Genomic DNA, 22,687 nt, shown 5'->3' with positions numbered 1-22,687 from the left:
ACCAGGACCAAGACATCAAAGACAGTCCAAGAAAGGCACTTGTTCTTATTTTGGCCCGCCTTGATGGTATTTCTTCAAATTTTATATAACTGTCCACGTCACTGGCTAGAAATGCAGACCTACTCAACACATCTGTCAGTTTTTTTGGTGCCTGTATTTTGATGTCCTGCGTCCCATACCCACAAATCAGGATGTACTGGTTGAGAGCCTTACAATTCCCAGACATCACACAAAGACCCACATGTGACAGATTTTTCAGAATTTTTCACCAAAAGTGCCCATTGATGATGATGTTATCTGAAAGAGTGTGACAAATTCTGGAAGGTAAGGCCTTCTCTGGATCGCATTTTGAAAGGCTAATCAATAAAGTCTACAATGTCTGACTATGAAGGCAAACCCAGTTGGCATGAAGAACTTTGTTTGCGTGACAGCAGATAACATTGTGCTGGACTTGGACATATATCAAGGTGCAGATGCACTGCTTGAGCTGGTCGAAGAATCAGAGGATCTGCGTTTGGGAAGCTTGGTCATTGATCGTCTGTCTCGAACTCTGCAATTGGGCACAAAAGTGTACTGTGATCAGTTCTTTACAACCATCCAAGGTGTGAAATGAATGATGAAGAAGCAGGTGTACAGTACATGACTGGTAGTTGTGAAAAATCACCAAAAGGCCAGAAGAGGTACCTCAGCACAAGTTACCACTGGAGATGGAAAGATGTCCATAGTGAAGTGGTATGACAATAAACCAGTATTGATGATGTCTGTAAGCAATAGGACAAGAAACTGATCATATGTGATTATCTCGCAACCAAGTATTGTCCACCAATACAACTCTGAGATAGGTGGGGTGGACTTTGTGGACAGAATGATGAGCTTTTACTGCCGATGATAGTGCACGTGACGGATCTGGCTTGAGCCAACACCTGGGTGCACAAAGACCTTCAGTGATACTGTAGACCTTCCCTTGAATTTCGTATGGAAGTGGCTAAGACCTTCTTGTTCCAGTATGACAATGGTGTACCAGAAGACGATGCAGACCTTTTGTAACAAAGGAAAAGTTGTCCTGTGAAGGCAATCCCCTAAGTCTCAGTCCACAGGAGGGCTAATGCACATCTTCCAGAGGTGGTCAACCTGAAGAACGCCATGTGTGACATGCAAGGTGTTCCTCTGCTTGCAAGCGGATTGCAACTGTTACACATACTGTAGGTATGAACATGTTTCTACAGAAAAAAGGGCACTCTGAAGTAGTAGTAGTTTTGGAGAGTAAGTAAATAAACAGGCTTTTGGATGTGTTAAATGTTTCATACAAATTTAGTTTTTCCATAGCCATGTTCAGTTTTAGATAAAACAGTGGCTATCCAAATGTTTTAAATGTTTCATACTTTGTTACAGACCTATGTCTTCCTGCAGCTGTTCGGCACTTCAAACAAGCCATATTGTAGATGTGACTGTGCTGAAATGGGCACAATTGTTGTTTCTTGTCTTGTTTTTGCTCTGTGATGTTCAAAACATGTTCATATATGTTATGAATAAATGCAAAAGCAGTCAGGAAAAACACTGCTGTGTTCGGTTGGAAATTATGTGTTTTGCACTTTATTACACAATGGTGACTTTATGGTTTTATGTAAATTCAGACCAAGTGTCCTCGTATGTGGACATCATTTTTCTCAAAAGTCAAAAGATGATGCTTAGTTTTTATACTTTCAGGTCCCAATAAGCCCAAATACCAACAAGAAATTAAAAAATTCAACCCAACAAGAGCTCAGGACTTGTAACACAGTGTTTTCACTGCTAATTCAACGTTTTGAGAAACTTTCTGCTTTGCTTTGCTATTGATGATCCACACTGACCTCGTATCAGCAAGTGAAATACGAAGCTGAAGCAGAATGTTTTTAGTCAAGCTCAAATTAATGCCACAGGGAAAAGTTAGGAGTCTCTCATTTAAATGCTAATTTATTCTACGTTCGAGTTACTTAACTGAATAGCAATTCCGATTAAAATTTTATATTTGCAAAGTATTCATTATCCCAGTGGAAAATTCAAGAGACAGAACGAAATAAAACAGCATAGGAAAAATCCTTTTATTCATTATTGATCTGATTGTACACACTGAATGTTGAAGGTATTGCTGGCATGTAAAGCAACATAACCCAAACCCACAGGGGCCAGTACCAATAAACAGCTGATTGGAAAGTGCTTTATCTCGTCATCATCAGCATCACCTGAAAACTTTCAACAGATGCAGCATGTGAACAAAATGTAACTTTAAACCAGACCAGAGATCTGTCTTACGATGTGTTTGTATTATGTTAATCAAGGCTGTTTAATCAGCTACAGTCATTAAATTCAGATGTTAAGTTTCTGAATAGTCTGTGATGATAAGAGGGTAAAGCAGTGCACTGAGTAGACAAGACATCTTTTTCAACAATGCAGGCCTCTGTATTGCTGAGGTTTAACTTAAAGCAGTAGCAGCTTTGACATCTTAGATTTTCAAAACAAACAGCTGCATAGACCAACAAAAAACATTTTTTTATTTCTATTTTCATCTGTATTCTTTTTTTTAGGTTGTCATTAAGGTCGGAATTTGGTTTACAGTATGTCATGGAGCAACAATATTTGCAGGTGCAAATAAATTATATTATGATTGTGAATAAGGATTCAGGCATTTAAAATCCCCGATCTGTCATGAAAGGATGGATACAGCTATGGATTGTAATATATTAAGGGAATTTTTTACAGATGACCCTTAATTTCCTCAAGAGCACCTTGGCTTTTCCTGTAATGTACCAATTATTCTATATTTGAGGTCAATTAGTAGAAATATTGATTATATTAATGAGTTATTGATGGATTATCTACAAGGCACAATATGATAAGTTTAAGGGGTAAAAATGAAACACTCCTAACATCATGAAATGTTTAACAAAACTGTAAAATTCAGTCAGTCTAAGGTTCAAATTAAGTAACTGTAAGGAGTTTTACCCCTTAAAATGCCCTTAAAGATAATCCATTAAAATACTTAGATTTCCTACAAATATATTACATCCACCAATCTATCCAGTCATCCACTTAATACCTTAATAACATCAGTATTAGTGGATATGTGATGTAGAAAACATTAAGGTATCCAGTTGTGTAGTCACTGTCTATAATGTAGCACAGCTTTAGTCATATACGGTATATAAAAAAAAGGCCAACAGGTATTCAGTACAGATTATTATGGCTTAAGTATAATAAATGCTCATACTGTGAACAAGCTGGCACCTCAGGAGGAAACAGCAGATCTAGAGGCAGGGACACATGGGAGATTCTAGGCAACACAGTTGTAAAAATGTCAAGTATGTTGTAGAAAAAAATGCAGGAATGCAACAGTAAGACTGAAATAAAATCTCCAGACAGATCAAAAGTTAAAAAAAGAAAGAAAGAAAGGCTGAAAAGTGACTACCGTGAACTTTTGCTTTCACAGTGCTGAGAGATGTTACACAATCATTGTCTTTATATATTTCCCATGTATCACAGTCCTTATATTTAAAGAAACAAAAACCTTATCTTATTTTTTTGGAAAGGAGCCTGTCCCAGGATACACTGGGCAGAGTCAGGACTGGTCACCAGTCTAGACAAAGTTGCTGTACTTCACAAAAACTAAACTGAGATCATGAAATAAACCCTAAATATTTTTCCTGTAGCAGTTGTAGAAGTCCAACTTTACTGCAAACTGTCTGAACATCAGAGTATCACTACTGTTTATGTCAATGTACTCAAATGGCCATGTTATGTATGCAGTATAGATGTAGAATAAAGTGGCACTTCTATTTTGGCTGGATTAATGGCTTAAAATGACAAGACAATACACCTATATTCACTCTCTTCATGTCTCATCCATACAAATAGGCAGACAGTCAGTCAGTGTGTGTGTGTGTGTGTGTGTGTGTATGTGTATGTGTGTTCTTGTATTTACTACGTTGTGAGGACTGGCGAGAGTTTTTAACCAACAGAGTGAGGACATTTTTGGGAAGTGAGGACATTTTGGCCAGTCCTCACTTTTTCCAAGGGCTGTTTGAGGGTTAAGACTTTAGGCTATACTTGGGTTTAAGTTAGGTTAAGAGTAATGGTTAAGGTTAGGCATTTGTTTTGGATGGTTAAGGTTCGGATAAGGGGCTAGGGAATACATTATGTCCATGAGTGTCCTCACAAAGATAGCATTACAAGAATGTGTGTGTGTGCGAGAGTGTGTGTGCGAGAGTGTGTGTGCGTGTCCTCTAAGCCCTCTTCATGCCTCTTCCCATCAGGCAGGCGAAGATGGTCATCACCATTTTTTGGTTGATCTCCACCAGGTCCTCAGGCAGGGCGTAGACCTTCGCTCCGATCTTCCTCGCCATGGAAACGGCATATCTGATGCAGAAAGGGCAGAGTCAAGATCGCAGCAGCAAAGTAGTAGATCTATGACACCTTTAGTTTCTCATCGTGTAGCCTGTACATTCATTCCTGATTTTTCGTTGATCATCATTGATTTGAATTGCAGTTAGCATCTTTTGTGCATCTTCTGTGCTGCCCTAACTTTTAACTGTTTCATTATTATCAAGTTAAAGTTGGACTCTGATATTTGTAATCTAACCCTAAGATTAGATACAGTAGTACAGAACCTAAGGAAAAATTTTCATGGAAAGTGTGGAGATCAAATTTGCTGAACGAAACACAGAACAAATCACACAACTCAGCAGCTACCACACAAAACACAGAGGGAGAACAACAGAGCGGTGATTACTTGGCGTTGCTCAGTTTGTCTTCGTCTGTCAGCTCTCCTGTTTTAACCAGCTCGAAGTTTACACTGTTCGGCTGGATGGAGTCAATCAGGTCCAGGACTGGAAGACTGGTACCAATTGTTCTGTCCTAAACAGAGAAACACACACACACACACATGTCATACATATAATACACTACACTACAGTATTCGACAATTGGTATTCGGCTGCAGTGATAGGGAAACTCACCTTAAAGCTTTTGATGGATGAACTCTTGCCGGCCTGAGACAAAGTCTTGTTGACCCACGTAACTATCAAATCATCTCCAGCGACTTCTCCTTCTCCGAGGTCTTCAAGAAGATTTAAGGTGTACCTGCATGTAGATGTGAGCATATTAATGACTAAATCACACCGGTCAACAAATGAAGCTATACTGTGACCCCATGGCCCCTCTGTCTACCAATACTGTTGTAATATTTCCAAAATAAACAAAGACTACATTTCCCATCAACCTTTTTTTATCTTCAGTCACACACACACTGATTTCACTGATGTTGTCATGAACTCCAACAGCGCCCCCTGCCTGTTTACTGCTGTATAGCAACATCCTGACTTTCTTTCCACTTGTCTTTTTGTTCTGTTTATGGGTTGTTGTTTTTTTAAATGACCATGTGATAAGTTTCAACTAATGAGAGTAAATCACCTTCTCATCAGCTGCCACACCAGTGCCAGGGTCAAAGTTGCATTTCCATCATACAGGTCCTGACCGCCGATCCCCACCAGAGAGAAGCCTGCTTTGTTCTTACCCAGCTCCACGGCGTAGTTACAGTTCTCTATCTGCAACACACACACACACAGTTGGTATCTGAGTGCTACAGAACATAATGGCTTCTATAACTGGCTGTAACCATAGTAACTCTAGTCCCTACAGTGAAGAGGTATAATGTACTATACTAGTATTGTACAGGTGCATCTCAATGGATTAGAATATCATGGAAAAGTTTATGTTAGTAATTCACTTCTAAAAGTGAAACTAATACGATCCATTACACACAAATTTAAACATTTCATGTGTTTATTTTTTATTTATTTTTTTAATATAATGATTAATTATTGCGCACATTTATTGAAGACCTAAAATTCAGAATCTCTAAATATTTGAATATTACAAGGGACCAATTGGGAAAAAGCATTTTTAATATGGAAATGTTGGCCCTATAAAAAGTATGCCCATCTATATAATGCAATCAATACTTGGTTGGAGCTGATTGACTTGAACCACTGGAAATGGACTTTTCCATGATATTCTTATTTATTAAGATGCACCTGTATGAGGGATGTTTCATTGTTGCATGTTTGTAAGCACAGAATTTATTGTATTTCATTTCATTTCAGGTTGAACACTCCCATTTTCATTCAAGGATTAACACCAGAGCACCAGAAAGTAGTTTGCAATAGTTTGCAAATGTACCTTTTTCAAATGGCCTCCTCCAATCCCTTTGAATGGAGGCATGTTGACTTTGTTGTCCCAGTCCACTGGCACCTTAATCCTTTCATAGAGCTGGAGAATCACCATGGCGTCCAGCAGGTCTCTGTGTTGACACGCAGATCGCACAGAGGTGAACAAACAGTTACACATCGATGTGAACTCTGCATCCATGTGACAGTGAAAATCCTGAAGATACTGACCCGTAGATGTGGTGAACATGTGGACTGACTCCAAGGGAGTTCATCCAGTTCCTGAAGGTTCTCTCCTCTCTGGTTTCACCTTGACAGAGACCAAAACAGAGGCAGTGATGAACCTCACCCACACCGCACCAGGAGGTTTTCAACCCTTCCTACTCGAAGTTGTGACAAAAGGAATTATTAATCCATGCTTACTCTCCAGAACCCACTCCTGGTTCTCTGGTTTGGTGAGGGCTGGGTGTTTGTTGAAGAGCGTGGCAACGAAGGCCATGTTGAGCTTTGCGTTTCCAGACACGACATCAACGGCGGTCACAAACTGTCGGCAGTCGAGGCGATCGGCCTGTTTGAGCATACACTCTGCTCTCTTCATCGAATCCTTCTCCTGGTTAAACACAAAGACAAGCACATTTGGGATTCAGTTGGGATTCAGGACATTTATAAGGAAAATAAAATCACAAAAGATGTCTGACTATATCAATACAAAGTTTCTGTTACATATTCTCACTAAGAAATCACTGATTTAGAGATCACCCACATTTCACTGTGGATTCTGTGTCTCATGGCGAATCAAATTTATTATATTACTATAGCATCTACAGGCAGCAAGTAGGTTAAAAGAGTGAAAGGTAACATTTTAATACAGTTTTCATCAAGTTATCAGTGACATTATCCAAGATGATGGCCACATGAAGCTCAAGACATATTGTAAGTAGCAGCAACCAAATATTAATATGAACTTTTACATCATTCAGTATGTGTTCAGGAAGACGCAGCGACATTCAGAGATTTTAATATCAAATATTTTTCTATGGAGGAAACCCATTTCCATTTTAATTATACCAAAAAAAGATAACCTCTTCTTTAAATAAATGTTGGTATATTTCATTTTAGCTTACTTCTGTGCAACAGGAGTATACAAATTTTAAAGGTCAGAGCCAATCTGTGCATCACTGCATTGTTCAATAATATGAAAAGTACTAGATGGAAAAAGAGGAACAAGATTCAAATCCTGCCACAGGGTGGTATCATGATCCTAATATAGTCGTACAGGAAGTAGGAAGAGGGTCAACAGGAAGTCAGCTTCCATTCAGCCTGTAACAACTGAATGTAAGGTAAAGCTGACAGGTGGCTATTTATGCTTTTATTAAAGGCAAAGAGAGAGAGAGAGAGAGAAGAAAGGGCCACATTAATGTGACATTCAAATTCATGACTGATTTCAGCTGTGATGTCTACGATACTGTAACACTTGATGCATTTGGATAAATAAAAAGTTACATATTCTAACTGTTACTGTTGCGTCATCAACTCACATATAGGCCAGTCATATCGACATTAATCCGAGGAACGTCCTCTTTGCTGCCGTCTGGAGCGATCTGTTCCAGCAGGTGGTAGTACGCCTTGGAGTCCTGCACACACACACACACACATATGAAGTGAACCTCCAGAGACTGGTTAAGATACCATAATGATGAATGATAACTCCCCAGCACTAATGTCAAGTCTAATAAGTTGACTTTATTCTCTCATATGAACATGTTGTTACCTTAATATCTCCAGAGAAGTTTGATATGGTCATGCCGACTTTCTTCAAATGGAAATTGGCCCAGCGCAGCAGCAGCTCCTCAGGAGTGAGCTTCATCAGTTCCTCCAGACTCTCCCCTTCCTCCAGCAACGCTGCAATAGCTGCACACACACAGACAAACATAGCTCAGGTTAATGGGGATAGAATTGAAGTATACGTATAAAAGTTCCTTGCTCTACCTGACGTTTTTGACGCCAAAGTTTTATGGTTATAACCTGATGTTTAAGTCATGTTATCACGTGAAGTTAGTCTGTATCACTATGTTATTTTTACTTTATTTCCACAAGTGCGTGTGTACCTTCATTGCGGCTCAGCTCGATATCCGCAAACAATCCTATCTTGATAATCTGCCAGAGGAGCCCGAGCACCAGGTGGGGCTTTCCCTCCTTCAGATCTTGAGCTCCGATGTTGACGACCTGACAGCCAATGGCCGAGGCTGAATTCAAAGCCAGGTTCAGATTCTCCTGTCGGGGGGAAAACGTTCAAGACACAAAGTGAGGTGGTGATTGACCAACTGAGCTTCAAGTTAATACATAGCCTATGTATCACAAAAATCTTAAATTAAACAGTTGACTGACCTGTGTAGTGAAAGCAGTGAGTTTCTTCGTATTGATGGTTCTCTCATCAATGGTGTCAGGTACAGACTGGTTGATGAGTTTACTGTCATGAAAAAAGTGAGAAAATCATATTACTTAACACAAAACTAAATGAAGTTGAAGGTGAAATTCAAAATAGGGTAAAGATAAAGATTTAAGTCATTGGTAAACAAACTGGTTCTGGGAGAAAGATTTTTGTCTTACATGTCTGATACAATAAAGTAAAAGTTTGGGGTTTTACCAGAGCACGATGCCATCTGCCACTGCTTTGAACAGAGCTTCAGTGCTGGGGTTGATGGGCAGCACATGTTTACAGTCTGGATCCTTCTCCAAAGAAGAGTTGATATAGTTGGCAAAGGCAAAGCGCTCCTGTTCTGAAATATACAGCCAAGACGAGTGTTACTTCACCTGCAGTACCACAATAGGCCACAAGGGTCTGGCCCCAACAGTGAGTCAATTGCCATAGACTCCCATGTTAAAATGTCCAACTTTACAGCAGAAATAAACACATTTACAAACTGCTACTGTCAGTAATTTCTTCCTCATGTTAAAGTTAGGCATAATTTTGATGTCTAACCAGAGATTGAGTGTTGAGTTCCTTCACTAGAGATCTCGCTGGTGCCCCCGATGGCTACGATGCCTTCTTTCTTGTTGAGAGCTTTCCTGAAACCCTGGGCCAAGCGGTCGTCCTTCAGGTCCTCATATATCTGAACATACACACACACACCACAGATTTTAGCGTCAATCAAACCGTGTTCACTGTGTGTTTGTCACGGACATTTAGCAATACACTTGATTAGTTAATTTAACATTATATTGAGTGAGTTAGCCTACACAGAAAGAACCTATAGGTTTTAATATAGGTTTGAATATATGTGACAGATAAAATTAGTTTTCATATACCGGTATACGCATATTTGGTGCATATATGGTGCATATATGCGTATATACAGTATGCACCATATATGCACAGGTAAACTGCATATAGGTGATATGAGGATATATGCGCGTATATATGAAAACGGCCAATTTTATGTATGCCACATATATTCAAACCTATATTAAAACCTATAGGTTATTTCCATGAGTGAGTGAGTGAGTGAGTGAGTGAGTGAGTGAGTGAGTGAGTGAGTGAGTGAGTGAGTGAGTGAGTGAGTGAGTGAGTGGTTGGTTAGTAAGTTAGTTCGTAGGTTAGTGTTACCTACAGCCGCGAATTCTCCAAGGTCGATGTGGCTGTCTTTGTCTCGGTCCAGCCTCTGAAGCAGCTCTCTGATCTGGTATCCAGGCAGAGGACAGCCCACCTCGCGGAAGAGGTCGCCCAGTTCAGAGGCGCAGATGTACCCGTTACCATCCACATCTACAGAGGAGGGGGTGGATGTAGGAGGAACATGGACCAAGAAGGAAAACAGTTAGACACCTTGTTGCTCTTCTCTTTATCCAACTGATACAACAACTCCAGGATTCAGATTCATGACCAGTTGTATACACTGTAGCAGATGTTTTGACACTTCATGTTTAGTAAATGATGGGTGGGGACAAGGTCATACCTCTATGAGAACAGTATTTTGGCTTAGTACTGTGTTCATTTTTCACAACAAGAAAACTGACATTAGACTGATGCACTGTTCAGACAGAGACATTCACTAAATGAGACGCAATGTGCTGACAGTTAGTTATGGTATATCTTGAAAGAATAGTCTGAGAGGGAAATGGTTAGGTCAGTATAAAAACTGAAAACATGGGGAAACAGAATGCTTTGCCATATCGACCATTCAGCACCCTGTAACTCACTAATTTACTGTACACATTGGGCCGGATTTACTGAGATCCCAGATAGCGGGCGCTATATTGTTTGCCCCCGCTATAATATTGCGAGTTTGTTTAGTGCACGCAAAACAGGTGATCTACTAAGAGTAACCCGCTAAATGAAAACACGTGCAAACCGCAATTTGTAAATGAGGGTTTTGCGCTTGGTAATCGTTTCCGCCATGGAGAGAGGGGACAGAGAGCTGGACGGACGAAGGGACAGAATGACATTTGATCCGATGCAGACAAAGACAGCATGTGTGTTCATCTCTCTCGCGCTCTGTTTAGATAAATAAACACAAATCGCTACAGGGCCCAACTCGTCATATAGTGACGAACAGGCAGCAGCTGCAGCCACAATCACACACCTATAATATGTGTGTGCCGCCCATGATCGAGTGGATTAATAGAGAGCTCAGGTGGGACACACGGATCTAAACGCTCTGACCACTGACCAGAGGGATCAAAGACGGGTGAAGGCAGCGGTGACGTCTCAGTCCGGGACCGGGACTGAGAGACGGAGCTGAGCAGGCAGGTACTGGAGAGGAGAGGAGAGGAGAGGAGAGGAGAGGAGAGGAGCGCACTGCAGGACAGACGTGCCCCGTGCGTAACGGCGCGTAAAAGACTTTTAACACGGCTGAAAAACTGTTACAGAATTACCCAGACGTGAGGAAATGCAGAGATGTAAGATCACGGGGCTCTGATAGGTATCAAATCAATAAACGCATACGTTTTGGCAAAGTTGTATCAGTTAGTACATGGTTTTCAGACGTGGTGAATAAAGACGCAAAAACAGCCACCGCAATCTCTTCCTGGTTTGGTAAATCACATTGCACGCGCTAAATAAATCTATTTGCATCTACTCCTCCCAGTATTCTGCACGTTCTGGCTGAAACGCCCATATTTACATATTCATCAAGGCAAACACGCTAAATGGATTGAACGTGCTATTCTGCCCGTGTGAGAGACGCAATCCTCGGTGCGTCCGGTTAGTAGATCAGGTTCCACATGTGTTTGCGCGTGCAATCACGTTTGCACACGTTTTAATACACGCAAACCTTTAGTAAATCCGGCCCTAAATGTATTATCGGTTTTGAATATATTAAAACGGAAATGAAAGAAAATCTACAAAATATAATACTACAAATATACTTTCATGTAGAAGTGTCCATATATGGCATCAAGGAAGATGTTGTCATTATGTCACATTTAAGGGGAAATATTATTATCGTATGTGGAAAATATTTACATAAGGAATTTTACATGGCATTTATAAGGCAGACCCCATATATGTGCTGTTTACAGTATATATTACACACTTTTAAAAAATACATGAATTATATATGAATAATTATATGCATGAATGATATCTCAAAGTATGTTGATTAAACATACACATTTTTGTGCCTTCATGTGCCTACATGAAAATGGTCCAGTTTCTAATAGGCTTCACGTTAGGTTGATTACATATAGTTTTTTAATGTATGTAGCGTACATATAATTTTTCATATATGGAAATTCAATGCATGTACAATATGACTTTTGCATATGGGTTCTGATGTCCCAGGGTGCCCCATCTAAAAAGATGCCAGAATATAATAAAACATTTAAAAGCAAAAAGCTTTTGAATGTTTTATTACATTCTGGCATTTTCCTGCTTATGGATGGAATTATAGTGAAACTAAAATGATTTCCCTTCTTGTTGGGGACCTCCAGGCATCCTTGAGGAGGACAGCTGCCTGAGATCCACTGCCCACAGCAATAACTGAGCTGTGGGTGTATCAAAGGTTTCATTTCTCTCCCCATCTCGCCTCAACATCTGTCCATCAGATGTGCACTTACACAGTCCCAGAGCAGCCAGACCTATATGAGAACATGTGTTTGTCGGCTGCCTTGACCCACTTCAAATCTAATAAATGTATCCTTCTTTGGTTCATATCTGCAACTTTTGCAACTTCAACACACACACAGACATTTTTACTCACCCACTTTCTGGAAGCCCTCCCTGATCTCCTCCATCTCCTCTGCACTGACCTTTCCCGACATACTGACACCTACAAAAACAGCAGCAGAGCATAAGAACATGCTGCATTTGAGTTGAGAAACACAGTTTATGAAACAAGAGTCAATATCTCTTTATGTTTTTATGTACTACATTCACATTTTTTATGCTCAAAGTATAGCCAGTGCTACTGATATTAAGTAATTTCTCATAAATTCTTCATCCCTTTGTCTCCATAGACTCATCTCAGTCATCATTGTGATATTTAAAGATGTTACGTAATCGCTCTTTAATAAATCATAATTGTATATGAGATAAATCCACCAGAAGCGTTCCAGCTAGACAAAGAGGAGTAGAGAAGACTGATCCACAGCTGCTTCGTTGAGGATTCTGAGTACACGACAAACACAGATTTGTCCAGTATGATGCCTGTGGGCTACACCAGTCCGGTGCCATCCTTCCTCCTCTGTTTCCTTGGGTCAGCCTGGAGCCACGCTGCAGCTCTCACACTGCACAGCTCTGTTCACACAGCCAAGACGGATATAGCAGCTTCATCTATTGCACAAAGAGCCACTAGGCTTTACGGCTGCATAAGCCTAAAGACCATTAGAACATCTAATAGTTTTATGGAGACTGTCTTTGTTGTAATATGATTCTGTAATGGAGAGCATAGACGGTTTGTTTTATAGCTTGTGTAGACAGATATTTATATTACAGCTACTGTATTTAGATGTATAATGCTTACAGAACAAAAACGATATGTGATCCACATAAGCTCTTTGTACATTGACTCATACACCTGCGTATCCTCTTTCTTTCCCATTTCCAAATGACAAACAATCCCAATGTTTTTTTTTCTGTAGGATACACCCAGTGGCCTTTGGTTATGAAAACAGTGTTGGGAGTTGGTGTTTACATTTTGAGACTGATGTCATTGAGACCCTTTGTACCACCAAAATACAAAACAGGTGAATGGCATCTGGCCACTTAAAGCATCCTCAAACATCAGCAGCAATGTTCTTTTCCAGTAACAACGACCTATAGGCACAAATACAAAACACCTGCTTCCTATTTCTGTTCATACTTTTGCACAGGGCAGGTGGGAGTGGCTGAAATCTCATAACGTTCTCAATTTATGGAATTGATAAGCTGTATCCAGGGGAAATTAGGAAAATATTTTGTACTGTCTTCATCAGCAAATGTGATGCTGCAAGAAGGGAGCTGACTGAATCTGTTTTAGCACACAGATACATCTGATTAGATCTTCAGCAGGAAGAAGCAGAGCTCTGCAGGAGCAGGAGACAATGTTATAGGACATATTACTCTAGACATACAGGCCCAGAGAGAAGAGATAGTGACATTAGCCTATATGATTTAGCCAGGGAGAGTGCTCTCCACTGCAGAGAGTATGGAGCCCTGCTAACTTGTACTATATGACAGTTTGATGGATTATATTCACAGACAATCAATGCAAGACGAGAAAGCCAGAGCCATTTCAATATTATTTTTAGTCTCAGGTAACAGTGGCGTCCATTAGTGAAGTCTGATTTAAATGAGGAATGCTGATCAGACTTAAGGCCATGATGACGTTCTTTCCAGTCTTGTGAGTTTTATGAGTCATTAGACTTTGGCTAGAAAATTCATTCCATTTCCATCCGGCAACCAAGTGTTCACTACGATCATGTTACAGCAGTGCCAAATAAACAAATAGGTTATGCCTCAGTGCAGGATGCAAACATACGAGCCTCCCTGTTCACAGGGGCAACTAATGCTTCCAAAAACATTTGAAGCAAACAGTTTGTTTCAGACTCCACTAAAAGAATAACAGCAGTGATCAGATGCCACATTGGGTTTTTTTTTTCTTAATGCAGAACCAGACTGTATGCAAAACATAGAGGGCACCCTCCACATGACAAAGAGTGCATTAAAAACAGATGTGATTCTGCTTCTCTGTGGAGACATTGTAGAACTGAGTGTTTTCAGTTCGAAAGAACTGCTGTGTATTGTAGTGCAGACAAATACAGGCCTGCACATTTACGGCCACCAGATGTCACTACTCCAGGAGGAACCGACCATTTTCAGGCATTGACGGTCCTACCTCCTTCCTATGTCTTGTGGTTACTTTTCTTAAACTGGAGGTAAATTAAATTAGAGGTGTGTGTGGTTATCAATAATACAATCTAAGATATGCTGATTTATTTATTTACTTTGCAGTTATATAGGTATAACATGCACGGGAAATTAAGGATTAAAACCAAATGAACCAATCAGAAAAGCACAACAATCCTGAATGTAATTTACAACACCAAGTCAGGGATCTAGTTAGATTCTCATCAGCTCTGCTCATGCTGCCTGCATCATGGATGGTGTGTGTCCTCCAGATTTAGACTCTGAGGATTCATTCATCCAGTCACACCGGCCTCCGTGCACATGACTGCATGTGTTTATAGGGGCCTTCACAAACACATGCATGCCTGTGTCCAGAATGACGATGCATTATTTCATATCAGCAGCAGTCATCCTGACACAGCTGCTGCTGCTCTGTCTGCCACTCACTCTATTCATCCATTGAGAGTGGGGGGAAACACCCTCAGGTGTCGGCTTTGTGTCTGAAACCGATCAGCCTGTACAGTATGTTATTCAAGTTTAGGTGATCATGGAAGATTTGATTGCATAGTCTGTGAGCAATTTGCATACTTTCTGCAAATAGGTAAATTGAAAAAAAAATAACAAATAGGTAGACAACGAGACGGATGTTGAACGTCCATTAAAGAAATAAGAATAAGACGATAAGAAAATAAAAGACACGTGCGCGTCTAATATTAATAGTAGCTAATCAATGGGAATGTTGGGGTCTAGGTATAATATATTTCCAAATCTACTGGTTCTCATAAATTCCACGATTAACAATCTGTTGTTCGCGCTATTTCATTGAAATAAACCCTGAGGTTAAAAAAAAAAGAGCTATGAAATGTAATTCCCTGAATGGAAGCTGAAGATGCGCCGCAGTCTCTTACAAATCTTATTCCCTGACCTATTAACGCAGCAGTGAGAAAACGCCCTGAGACGCCGCTGCCTCGCTGCTTCTTACCTGAAGACGGCGGAGTGATTCAGTCCAGACACCCGGGGGAAGTGACTCTCCCTGTATCGGCCTCTCGCTGCTCCTCTGTCCCGTTTTCTTCGGCTGACACCGCCCGCTCAGGAGAAGCATCCCCGCCCCTGTGCGCCACTCCCTCCCTGCCTCCCCTCACCCACCCAGCCTCCCCTCCCTCCTCCATCATCATGTCTGGCCGCTGATTGTGTCTGTGCTGTGGGGACAATGCGATTGTGTTTACATTTCCTACCGGTGCTATTTCAGAAATTGCATCTGTATCATATTTGTATTGTTTTTGTCCTTGTGTTACACATCATCTGGATACTACTGTGTTCTCACTGTTGTGTGTTATTTATTTGTAGTGTTGGAATCAGTTACACTTTATAATAAGACACACACTAAGCATGAATAAATACTGAATTCCTCATTTATAACGCATGGATACTCATTAAATACAGTTAGCTAGTGCTTATCAGTGATGAGTAAAACATTTGTAATGTGTTTATAAACTACATACTAATGAGTAGGCCTATTCATGTGTTATACTGTAAATGATGAATTCAGTATTTAATGCTTAACTAATGCTTAATAGTGTAGGCTACTTATTATAAAGTGTTACCTTGAAATCTTGTTACTCTTCTGATCTCTGGTCAGGTCACTCCTGAAGAAGAGATAGCTTATATAAAAATACAACAATAGATATATAAAAAGATAGGCCCTATTTATGTTTCTGGTAGTTATGCTAAAGCTTACACATTGCAATGCAACGTATGTAAACAATGCATTATCTCAATTAGCCACATGAAAAAAGTATTTGAAAGCTGACAAAACGAAAAAGAAACATTTTTGGCTTCTATGTATGACATATATAAATATAAAACATGGCCACTGTTAAGGCACCATGATTTTAAAGTCTTATTGTAATAGAGCTTTTGTCTGTAGTTAATGCACCAGACTCGGTGGAGGTGTGTGTAGGGAAGTCATTAACCTTTGGTGCCAATTCATGTCATTTACTACTTATTTGAATGTTTTCCTCTGAAGCGTGGTGTGTGTCGTCATCGGCCTTGGCAGAGCGCCGTGACCTCTGGTGCCCTTCTACCGGTAGTTTGTTTTTACAACAAACACGGCTCAGCACAGTGCCACCATCTCTGGGATAAATAGAAATCAGCTCCATCAGCTCCTTTAAACACTTTTTCATTCAAGTTTGTATTTCTCCGTCTGTCCCTCTGTTTCAACCACGCCCATCCACCACCGGCCTAATGAATAGTATTGGCCAATTCTATTTGACTCATGCTGATCATCCTGTAAAATCAATTTAAGCCTGTGGGATATGTTCAAACATACTGTGAAGCCATTGCAGTGACTAGTTCATATAAAAGTATAATATTCTAGGTGTCATATAATACTGCATCACCTGTGTATTTCACACTACAGCATTTTAAAGTCACATGTTAAACACTAACATTTAAAAATCCAACACCATCTGACTTGATAAGGTCGATTGTGTCCTTGCAAATCTGCAGCAGATTACTGATTATTCATTGTGCAAACACGCTTTATCACAGCGAGTGTAACTCTGTGTGAGAACTGTCAGAGCCGCCGCTGCTGCTGCCCGTCTCTACATGCAGGAATTCTTCCTCTCTCCCTCCTCCTCCTATATCTCATACCTTCCCTTCCTTTCCCTCCCCCTTATTGTCCCTCTCCCTCCCTCCCTCCCTCCCTCCCTCCCTCCCTCCCTCTCTCCATGTGGAGTGATGTGCTGAATCTTGTCAGAGTGAATTCCTCCTCTGTGGCAGAAACCCAGGAAGAACTTTCCAGAAGGCCTCAACTTTCCTGTTTGCCACCCATTTTCATTTTTATGGGAAACAGAGCTCAGGCCTGTATAATAGGGTGCTCTCTTGCTCACTGTCACGTGCTCATTTACATTTTCCACACCACTTGTTTTTCATATTGCTGCCTTGGACATCTATTCAGTATAGCAGTGAGGATAAATTGGTGAAATTTTAACACATCACACCATCAGAATAGAAAAGATATATCTACTTAAAGCAGGATAATACCAACAAGATGACAGTGACTGAGTGAGTGTGCAGTGCTAACCTATCCTGGGTATATCAAGTTTTCCTCCTCAGCCAAGTCGTGAATTGGTCCCTGACTGTTAAAAAGAAGACTAGACAATGATGTCATTAAATGGCAGAGTACAAGCTGACAGACAAGTTAGATCTTTTCCACATCTGGTGTTAGTCGAGAAGCAGAAATAGATTAAAGAACAGAAGTTAATATTAATATTGACACCCCCCATAAAAGTCACATTGTTAAGCAAAAAGCAATAGATTTAGGGCTGTACATGGATATGGTATCTGTTGGTGTATATTCTTTATTTTTTATAAATTGTTTTGTCTATAAAGTGTTGGGGAAAACATCTGGTGTTGGTTTATCTGACTAATGCACCAAATCCCAAAGTATAAAGGTCCTGAGACCTTTAGGAAATATCTGACATATTCCCTCATTCAATAAAAATGAATTCAGTATTAACATCAGTGGGACCGATTCTGTTAATCGATACCTTGACGAAGTTTCTTTCAAATAAATAGTTTAAACACATCTACATTAGGTTAATTGGCAAGTTTTCATAAGAATGAATGTGGGGTAGTTTATTTATGTGATCCTGTGTGTGATGGAGTAAGGCATCCTGCATCGATAAGCAGCATAGCCAATGGATAGATGGGAGATAAAGCATAAGAGACATAAGGCTCAACAAATAAAGTAGATGTTTTTTAAGAGTAGGGCATGAGTGTATTTCTGTGTTTAAGGCATCTGTGTTGAGACATGTTTGTATGTTTGATGCTGTTTGATTCAATGGCTCACTTGACACTCCTTTTACCTTTATGAAATGTATTTATTTTTGTTTCAGTTCAGTATTTGGTGTTCTTCTTTGTGTTTTTTTCTTCTTCACTGTTACAGTTTCGGGTGGCATGGTGAAACAGCTGATTTCGTCTCAGCGAGAAGGTTCTAGGTTCGATTCCTGTGCCTGGGGCCTTTCTGGGTGGGGTTTGCATTTTCTCCATGTGCAGCTTCCTCCCACGGTCAAAAATTGATAGGCGACTCTAATTACTGTGTCTTCTCAATGCATGGATAGGGTTAACCCCAACCCTCTGTGCAATCAAAACAAACAAAATGATCAGTTGTGTGACAAAGTAGATTTTCTTGAACCATTATGTCTGCAGTGCTCTTATTTATTTTGGGCAATACGGTGTAACACTGCAATAGAGTCATCATTCATATTACATTGTTGCTACAGTAATTGCCCATAATAACACAAACAGGTCATCAACTGACTGATGGAATGTGAGTGTGTTAATTGAACCCACAGCTGATGGTGTGTGTTGCCGTGTGTTTACTTTGACACAGACAGGGATGTCGGATATTACCGGAGCTGCCAGCTGATGACTGGCTCATGTGATAATGTTGTTAATATGTCAGCAAGCCAAATAAATAAAGTTGGTCAATTCACTATTGTTGACGCGCGCGTGTGTGTGTGTGTGTGTGTGTGTGAGAGACAGAGAAAGACACTGATGGGAAGGAGAAAGAGAGAGAGAGGGACTGAAAGAGTGAGCATTGTGCTGTTTTGGCAGGATGCGGTGAATGCTTTAAACACATGCTTTTATGACTCATAAACCAAATACACACACACGCACACACACAAATGCGTGACAGAAGATGATACTGTTGCATCTGCTTCACAATGTGTGAGTGGTGATGATTTTGAATATCAACACTGTATTTGTTTGTGGTTTGTCTTCACAAAACATTCATTAACCATTGTAGTACGATACACGCACTGCACTGTACAACGAGTTATCACTCTCTTAAGTTTGATCAAACATGACAGGCTATAGTCTTTGAATTGGTGGTCGAGTCCAGTGTGTTTGAACTCAAACACCCAGAGTCACTTACAGTATCAGTTCATCTCTCTGAACTATACAGTACTGTCAAATAAAGGCATAAAAAGCCCCAAACTTAAGAAAAAAGAAATTGTCTAGTCATTCTTCTGTATAGTCCTGGTATCATCCAGGCCTTCGTTCATCCATGGCCTCTCAACTCGTGCAAAATGCTGCTGCCGGTCCAACTGTAGGAATAAGCAGGTGCAGTCACATGACTCTGGTGCTCGCCTCCCTTCATTGGCTCCCTGTCAGATTTCACATTGATTAAAAAATATATGTATATTAGTGACTTTATTATTGTTATTATCATAATTATTATATTATTAGTAGTATTAGTATTAGAATTATTCATACTTTTTTCACACATACATTTGTGATACATAATATACGTACAGAGGTGCACTGTCAGAAAAGGCATATATTGAGATATAACAGATACTGTAAAGCCCTGTAAATGGTGTTCCTAATAGGACCAACACAGAACCGGTGTCCAGTACTATGTAACATTTAAACAGAATTACCTTCAAACTCAACTCTTACGTTTAATAAGGAGATTAAAACATTTTATCATTTGATGTATTTTTTATCACTATTAATCTTTATTATTAGTTCCTCAATGGTATCATTCTGTTGTCTTTGTTGTTGATCTTCTTTGTGACTGCTTCTTGTTCTCTGGTCTCCGCTTAAAAATCAGATTTGAACCTCAATGCCACTGCCTGATTATATAAAGATTGCATTTAATATGAGGCGTTTAGGGGACATCTGTAATGACAGTATATATTTAATATCATGTGATTGGTTATTGGTTGTTGGTCCATCATGAAACAAACTTTACTCATTACATTTTGTGTGTAGCAGTGATCCTCTCTGGTGAGTGTCAGTCATACAGTAAATCTCACACCAGGTCAAAGCGTGGCTGGTCTGTGGCTGGGTTGTTGTGCTGAGGCAGTGGTGGTGACTCCAGCTTTATACAGCTCAGTTATGGAAAATGAGACAGTTTCAGCCCCAAACTGAGATTGAAGAAGCTGACATGGATGCATTCTTCACCCAGATCTCACCACATGTTTTCTGAATGAGCCTATATATGGAACTATTTCTTAACCAACATAACCAAACTCATAAAGTGAGAGCAAGTTGGCATAGTGGTCAGTGAAGTCATTTCCTTCACCTCTATCAGAGCGCTTGCTGGGGGTTCCTTGGTGCCATGGCGTCCTTTAGCAAGAAGCTGTTTGAAGCTGTGGGTTTTTACATGTCGAGCAGTAAATGGCTCCAACAGCTTTTAAATGGCTGTTACACAAGGTTGTGTAAAAGGACAGTTGCATTAAAGGTTAATAATAGTGGCATTTAGGTGGTTATTGAGACTAAAAGCTCCAGCTAGGGATGAAATAATGTGGTGAGACCAGACCACAAGCCAATATTTTCATCCTTTTGCTCTTTCCAGCTGTGTGGGATTGGCTGAGCTGGCTGACAGTTACAGCTGTCAGTCAGTTGTGGGCAACACCACAGCTTGACTCTTATTTTCTCAGCACACTGGGCCTGAGTGAATGCACTCAAAAGGAGTTTCAGTACCGTTTCAGTAATTCCCCCTTTCTTCTTGATTTTTTTTTTGTTTTCGTATCAGAAAGCAACATTTAAGTTCATTTAATTAGTTTTTTGCCTCCATCTCCTGCAATTTCTTTCTTTTCTTTAAAAGCAACTTTTTATTTAGATATTTACATTTTTCCACAAAACAAAACATTCACTGACACAGGACCCCAAGAATTAAAGTACAAGTAAATGAAATGCAATAGAAATATCTTAAAGGTAAATCACATGGAAATAGATATTTGTACCAAGGGGAATTACAGCAATGCAATATAAATCAAAAAGAAACACAACAATCTTATAATAGCCCATATTCCACCTTCAGCCATCCAAATACGCATCTCTTGCCATTTCCTTGCATGTAAAGTGTGTAAAAGGAAAGGACAGTTAAAATGCACCTTGTGGCAGAGGTAGTAAATGCATTAGAGGATGTTCCATCACATCCTGTGTTTGTGAAGCGCTTTGACCTCTGACCTCCACTCCAGTAGGCTACAGTAGACTCATGTTGCATATAAAGGAGTGGGAGAAGGAGGAATGCCTGTGACTGCCCACATCCACTGCTGCTGTTGTTTTTGTTTTTGTTTTTTTTACAGTCTTGCTGAGTACAAAATACTTTGTGTCTTTGCCTTTCTTCCAGGCAACAAAAGCTCCTCACTGTCGGTAACTCAACACTTCTCCCATTATTCCTGCCTGGTCTGTCAGGCTCTTACTGTGTTTCTTAACTACACCTACACTGCTAACCATGCAGGTAAAACTGTGTGTGGTCACACAACACAACTATGATAATACATACAGAACAACAGAACAGAGTTTATACATGTATTAGGTAAGGTGTGTGTGTGTGTGTGTGTGTGTGTGTGTGTGTGTGTGTGTGTGTGTGTGTGTGTGTGTGTGTGTGTGTGTGTGTGTGTGTGTTTTCAGCTCATGTAAGATGAGAAAACAGTAGCGGCCTGTTTGAAAGCTGACCGTTGTGTGTCTGTGGTTTTAGGCAGGTCTTCTAGAGAACAATACACTCTGTCCTCACACACACACACACACACACACACACACACACACACACACACACACACACACACACACACACACACACACACACACACACACACACACACACACACTCACTTTAGCCCATTTGTCCTTATTTGGTCGTGCTACCAGCTCGGCCGATGATTGGTTGAGGGGGAAAAAACATTCTGATGTAGACACACACTGTCTTGTCTGGACCTGCTGTCCATAAAACTGTCACACCTGTGCCTGCAGACGCGTTACTGTCTTTACAACTGTATGTTCCTACAAAAACTGCTGTGAGGATCAGCAAAGACGCTGAAAAGACCGAACAGTGTTCCTGACCCCTAAACGCAGCATGTGGAGGAAGCAGCTTATCAGTAGCGTGAGGAAGTCGGCCAGTAACCAGTCCACAGACAGAAATGTGCCTCTTTTCCTCTGGAGTTTATGTTTATGGATTCACTGAATGCAAAATTCCCATTAATGTTTTCACAATATCACTTTTTATTGGCTGGAGATGTTTATATTGTGCTTTATCATCCTGATAAACTGTCTGGTTTCCGTAGCAGCCCAGCTGAAGCTTTGAAACGAATAAACGTGGGAAAGAAACTGCTGAGTGACACATGGTGTTACACATGTGAAGTGA

General features: G+C 40.2%; 1 protein-coding gene across 2 annotated transcripts; it reads right to left on the bottom strand.

Annotated features, from left to right (window-relative positions):
• Positions 1-2,202: 2,202 nt before the first annotated feature.
• LOC310992490 (plastin-3-like) lies at positions 2,203-15,586 on the bottom strand. 2 transcript variants are annotated; one of them, XR_014595689.1, is made up of 16 exons: positions 15,506-15,586; positions 12,398-12,466; positions 9,812-9,963; positions 9,184-9,313; positions 8,848-8,980; positions 8,589-8,670; positions 8,309-8,474; positions 7,972-8,111; positions 7,739-7,834; positions 6,624-6,810; positions 6,432-6,510; positions 6,214-6,334; positions 5,446-5,579; positions 4,992-5,115; positions 4,766-4,885; positions 2,203-4,392 (listed from the first exon to the last, which is right to left on the bottom strand). XR_014595689.1 is itself a non-coding variant. In XM_083980555.1 (16 exons), the coding sequence occupies exons 2-16, from the start codon at positions 12,456-12,458 to the stop codon at positions 4,260-4,262; spliced, it is 1,863 nt and encodes a 620-aa protein (XP_083836681.1). In that variant the 5' UTR covers positions 12,459-12,466; positions 15,506-15,586; the 3' UTR covers positions 2,203-4,259. The 2 variants fall into 2 exon arrangements, 1 of the variants encoding a protein (XP_083836681.1); XM_083980555.1 differs by having other exon boundaries at positions 4,766-4,890.
• Between the last annotated feature and the right edge of the window lie 7,101 nt (positions 15,587-22,687).

The sequence above is a fragment of the Trachurus trachurus genome, assembly GCF_905171665.1.
Source record: "Trachurus trachurus genome assembly, chromosome: 10".
In the NCBI taxonomy this organism is placed as follows: Eukaryota; Metazoa; Chordata; class Actinopteri; order Carangiformes; family Carangidae; genus Trachurus; species Trachurus trachurus.
The sequence above is the reverse complement of the archived record's forward strand: the minus strand, read 5'-3'. Positions and strand labels throughout refer to the sequence as shown.

Bases quoted from the DNA above. Each gene is read 5' to 3' on its own strand.
- LOC310992490 (XM_083980555.1), bottom strand. From the start codon at position 12,458: ATGTCGGGAAAGGTCAGTGCAGAGGAGATGGAGGAGATCAGGGAGGGC. The intron at 9,314-9,811 runs GTAGGTAACACT...GTGTATGTTCAG, and splicing joins ACCTTGGAGAATTCGCGGCT to ATATATGAGGACCTGAAGGA. The intron at 6,335-6,431 runs GTCAGTATCTTC...GTGTCAACACAG, and splicing joins CATGTTCACCACATCTACGG to AGACCTGCTGGACGCCATGG.